The 5964-nt window shown below is 36.9% G+C and overlaps 1 protein-coding gene across 1 annotated transcript; it reads left to right on the plus strand.

Moving 5' to 3' along the window:
- The first annotated feature begins 5212 nt into the window (after nucleotides 1–5212).
- LOC109386009 (60S ribosomal protein L36a) lies at nucleotides 5213–5600 on the plus strand. The gene has a single exon (XM_019648859.1). The coding sequence runs from the start codon at nucleotides 5261–5263 to the stop codon at nucleotides 5579–5581; it is 321 nt and encodes a 106-aa protein (XP_019504404.1). The 5' UTR covers nucleotides 5213–5260; the 3' UTR covers nucleotides 5582–5600.
- The last annotated feature ends 364 nt before the right edge of the window (nucleotides 5601–5964 follow it).

Genomic DNA, 5964 nt, shown 5'->3' on the forward strand with positions numbered 1-5964 from the left:
TCATTTGGAGTTAGCAGCTCAAACAATGTAATTATTTAACGCCAGACTGTCACTGGTGACTAGCTTCACCTCTTTGATGTGGGGATGTTCTGTGTCCCTGTTGATTGTTATGGTTCATTCTCTCGAATTCCAAATGGGGTGACATTCTCAGAGCATGGCATCTTCTTCAGTCCCTGCTGGCGAGCAGACATTGTAAAGTATGAAAATATAACCAAATGTTGTGTCATAGTAACAGCTACCCTACAAATAAATGTGATTATGCTGCATAAGTGAAAAGTTTCACCTATTCTGAAAGCATTAGCCAAGGTTATGTTTTTCTTCAGGTACTTTGAACAATAAGAGGCATTGAAGAACCTGGATTCTGGATCTGCTCTGCCTGGTTTCAAATCGAAGATCCCTCTTTTCTTATTAGGTAATCCCAAGCAATGTTTTAAACTCTATGTGACTCTGTATCCTGGTCTGGGGATGGAAATAATAATAGCACTTACATTTTCAGGATTAAATTAATAAATAGATTTCAAGTACTTAGAATAAAGTACTTTGACATATAATAAATGCTTAAAATGTTAACTGAAATCAATATTATTAAGCTATGAATGTAAAAATAAGAACTATTAAGCATAATCTCAAACAGTCGAGGATTAAATAGGCAAAAACGAATGCTCTTTAACAAGGAGTAATCCAGCCATCTGGAACCACTAAACTATATGAGAAAAATTCCCTATTCACTATCAAAATTGCCCCCAAATTACAAAAACATACCAAGGACCTTTGTACACATTCTATTTTCACTTTAATTAGACCTCATGAATCCATATACTTTAGTCCCCCCTTATCCAGTTTCACTTTCCATAGTTTCAGTTACCCATGGTCCACTGTGTTCTGAAAATATTAAATGAAAAACTCATAAATTTTAAACTGTGCACCGTTCTGTGTAGCACGATGAAAGCTTCTGTTGCCCTGATCCATCCTGCTGGGGATGTGAGTCATCCCTTTATCCAGTGTGTCCACACTGTACAAGAAGATATGTGTTATAGTACATTGTTATAATTGTTTTATTATATTATTAGTTATTGTTGTTAATCTCTTAACACTGCCTAATATATAAATTAAACTTTATCATAGGTATGTAAGTATAGTTTTAAAACGTAGCATATATGGGGTTCGGCACTATCTGTGGTTTCAGGCATCTGCTGGGGGTCTTGGGACTCACCTCTACCATTATTCTTGTGAGTAAGAAATAGAGGTAAAACAGAGTTTCAGAACATATCTTTAGGTCAGAGTCAGAGGACTTCAAGTCTAGCACTGACTGAAAGTTCTCCAGTGCAGGCAATGGATGTGTGAGGTACTTAAAGTATATGGCTCTACAGATATCAGGAAAACCACTCAAAAATATTTGAAAGGGAGGCATATGGGGCCAGTACAACTTTATAGGATCATAGTTAAGAAAAGTAATTAAAAGGCACTTCTCTGTCGTGATTATAAATTGTCGGTGGCTACCAGAATACACTTAGAGTCCTCAACAGAAGATAGTGGAGAGCTGTTTATTGAGAAGAGACATTTGGCAATTAGAACAATCTGGAGTACCCTGTTGAAATAAACTGCATAGAAATTTTTATTTCTGACCCTAAAGATGGCTGGTCACTTATCCTTAGTGTCTGAAAACTTGGAAGGTAAGACAAATTTTTAGATTGGTAGACTTCAGGGAAAAATATGTTAGTGGATTTTAACTTGAATGTTTCCTACTTGTCATAGATTGAGCTAGCATCCAGGGCACAGGAGCTTCATTGGTGCTCTTTTGAATGGACTTTCATTAATGAACCAGCATTTATTGAGCACTGTTTATGTATCTGTCTGAAATTGTTAGGCTTCTGTTTTCTCACTGGCCTCTGCCCTGCAGATATTCCCACCTGATTTCTAGTAGCTGTATAGATCTGCTCATAGCCTGAGCTTAGTTTGGAGACTGATCCTTACATACTTATAATCATAGAGGGTCCAGACACTTCTTGGCACTTACCCATTTTGGATGCTGGCACATCACCCATGTGACCCTATTTAGATCCTGACTTTCTTCGTGCTATACTTTCAGGCTGGGTCCTTGACCCCTGCACCCTGTCCTCCTAGGAATCCTTCCTTTTCAGGACCTAGTCCTCTCTAACTTACTTACTACCTCACTTTCTCTCACACCTGTGTGATAAGATCTCTCGCTATGCAAAGTGAGGGGAAAGTGACACAAAAGAGAAATAAAAAAGCAAGGCCTACTGACATTACCAATCTAATGAATGTAAGACAGACATATATGATACAATTAGATAATCAGGCAGGCTATAAGGTGTTCAGTTGCACTAGATGACATGTAAGCAACAAAAGAATTACACAAGGGAACAGGAGATACAGGGTAGCCACATGAGGGTGGGTTTTCCAGAGGCCACAGGACTTACGCTGATGTTTAAAAGTCTCAAGAAATTTAGACAGGCAGAAAAAAGGTATGTATTTCTGCATTAGTTGAATGAAATACAAGTGATAGAAATAATAAGAATTAAGACAGAGAAACAACAGTGAGTATAGAGATGTGGGGAAGGAACAACAGAGAGGGGCAGAAAAAGAGCTGAGACTAAACCAAAAACTGATATTGAAAAGTATTCATTAAAGTTGGACAAGGGCTTTGTAATTTAATGACTGATCTTTCTATTTAGTTATTTCCATATCATAATCTAAGAATAAAACAAAAGAAATAAAAGCTCATGACAGTTGAACCACAAGTTGGGCTCTGGGAATAGCTTTGGTTTTTCTTGCAAAATTCTCTGCCTAATGAGGACAGCAAAGATGTGGTAATGAATTATAATAGAAGACATGTATGAGGCTTCTTGGCTGGCCTGTCCTTTTTCACTTTGCCTTATTGAGGGCATAGAGTTGTAACAATTGCACAACCCAATTTCCAGCAAAAAAGTCTAGGTCAACTGATTTAATTTCACCCAGACAATCTTGCCAGCTCACTCAGTGAATCAAACAATAATCCTTTAGTTAGTGGATCAATAAGAAATTAAGAAGGAATTAAAGAGAAATGAAAAAAACTTAAAAATTTACATTGATCTGGCAGTAACCTTTTCCTTTTAGAAAATCAAGATTTAAAAACAATCGTACTCACTGTACTGTTCTTGCATTCTTCTTGTTGGTTTGAAAATAATTTAAATGAAAAGTTCATTAAAAAAAACAACCAGTAAAAATATAAAGAAACTTCTCTTCAAACTCATATAACAAATAGCATAATTGCATCTATATGAGAATATTAAATGTCTTCTCTTCCCACTGATTTAAGTAAAGTGGACATACACATAGTGAATGGAAATAGCCATGACTATGTAGAGTTGTTACAGAATAAGAATCATTTTTCCAAATAATCATTTCATTTGCAGCACAGAGGCAACACTTCAAAATTAAAACTATCACTTTCAAGAAGTACTATTTACTGCATCACCAAAACAAAACAAACAAGTTTTTCTATTCTTTGGTTTCTGGTTTTTTTTAAACAAGAACTCTTCATATGGTGCCCAGTTTTTATATTTCTCAGGTCTAGTATTACAACAGCTACAAGCTAGGAAATAGAAATACATGCTTTGGTATATTTCTCCAACTGAAATATTGGCTAACCTTTGATAAATTATTTAACCCCACTGTGTCTTTGGAGCCACCTCTGTTTCAAAGGTGAGGAAAAGTTTCTTACCTACAGGAATTGTCTGGTCCAGGTGAGTAAGTACAAGTCTATTAAGCGCTCAGAACAGAGACATGATATACAATGAAATAGAGTGATTTTTCAAGCAAATCCTCAATTCAAGTATCAAACCTACTCATCATGATCTTCTACAAAAGTTTCTCTGAGAAAGAAAATGGCCCTTTCCTTAAATGGATCACACGTAATAACAAACAAAAAGGTAAAATAAAGGTGGCAAGAAATGAAATAAACAATGCAGGTCTCTTGTAAAGCAGGGCCTAGAAAGAAATAAGTGGGTCTTGAGATTTGTTCTCAAGCAAGCACACCCACTCGGCACTGCTGCTCTAATTTCCTTGCTAGGGAACAGCACGGCAGACAATTACTAAGCATTACCAATTTTATGGGCATTGACTACTGTGGGGGCACGGACCTCAAAAGGTGCTGATGTTGGATGAAGTGTTGTATACCATAAATAACTGTGTTTCTTCTTTTGATTTGAAGATGTTTTTATTAGACAATATATGCCATCTTTTCTTTATGTTTCACACTTAATCCTTCAGATAGAGAGGTATTATGTGAGAAGCTGCGTGGGGTGCTTGAAGACCTGCACACCATCAGTAATGCAATTAAAATTGGCATTTATAAAAGTATATTTTGATTCCTAATCCTGTTTTTACAAGTGCAAAATCACATTAGAAAACAATGTGATGCTAATTAAAGCTTTGTCACCCATAAGACCTTAGTGAATTGCATTTGAAATAGGCTCTGATGCAGAAGCAATTTCTGCTGGGGATACTTAAGCAGAATATGTGACTACATTTCTTGTTACTCTATTAAAATCAATGCTACAGTTGTGTATATTACTGTCATGTTTCTATCTCTAAACAGTTTGAAATGTCATGTCATCTAAAGTTAAATTCAAAAGCTGAATAAAAGTATTGCATTATATTTGCATATGTAAAAAGCAATCAAAAGGCCAGAGATACTATTGATTTTCAGTGATAAGCTTAAGAGGACTGACTGAAGCATCAATGTACAATGCAGATCACATATGAATCCCACCTTGCAAAAACGGAAGTGGCTATTGGGAAAAAAATAGAAGAACTAATTGGACATTTTTTTTATGTTTATATAGAAGTTACCTATAACGTTATAAATTCCGAATGAAATAACTTTTTTATTCATACATAGTTTAAAGACATAAGTTTTTGTAGGATCCTCAGGTCAGCCTCAACCCACTCACACCATGGTACTTAGTAAAATCCCAGACATAATAAGCGCTCAAGTATAAATGCAGGCTCTGTTCCTCTTGATTCCAGTAGCCATCACTGGAGTTCTGATTATGGATACAGAAGGAAACCATAAGGATTGGAATCCGAAAACTAGCCAGAGCTTGCTTTGACGTTTACAAATGGCCACTAACATTACTTAACAGCTATATCAGCGTAGATGTGTGTGTGTATATGTGTGCAATTTAAATAGTCCTTGGAGATACTTCCGTTTCTGGCCCAGCCTCTTTCTTTCCGCGCGGATAGCACTCTCGCGAACATGGTGAACGTTCCTAAAACCCGCCGGACTTTCTGTAAGAAGTGTGGCAAGCACCAGCCCCACAAAGTGACACAGTACAAGAAGGGCAAGGATTCTCTGTATGCACAGGGGAAGCGGCGTTATGACAGGAAGCAGAGTGGTTATGGTGGGCAGACTAAGCCAATTTTCCGCAAAAAGGCTAAAACTACAAAGAAGATTGTCCTGAGGCTTGAATGTGTTGAGCCTAACTGCAGATCCAAGAGGATGCTGGCCATTAAGAGATGCAAGCATTTTGAACTGGGAGGAGATAAGAAGAGAAAGGGCCAAGTGATCCAGTTCTAAGCTTCATATTTCTATCATGAAGACAATAAAATTTTGATACGTTTGCTTCAAAAAAAAAAATAGTCCTTGGACTGTGTCATTTTTACAATGAAAACCACACTATAGTAACAAATAACAAACCCATAGCATTTTTAATGACTTACCCAAACAGCATAGTTTCAACCATTAAGAATAGAACTAATGTGGCCTGCAGGGAGCAAAATGGACAAGGATAAGTGATACCTATGAGGGTAATTATAGATATCACTTACTAAGTTTTACGCTCTTAAAATTCTCAGAAAGTGATACCGCATTAAAATTATTCTAGGGCCGGCCGAGTGGTGTGTTGGTTAAGAGCTGGCTTGGGGCGCCAGAGGGCCCCAGTTCGGATCCCACATTTGAGG

The sequence above is a fragment of the Hipposideros armiger genome, unplaced genomic scaffold (genome assembly GCF_001890085.2).
Source record: "Hipposideros armiger isolate ML-2016 unplaced genomic scaffold, ASM189008v1 scaffold_127, whole genome shotgun sequence".
Classification (NCBI taxonomy): domain Eukaryota; kingdom Metazoa; phylum Chordata; class Mammalia; order Chiroptera; family Hipposideridae; genus Hipposideros; species Hipposideros armiger.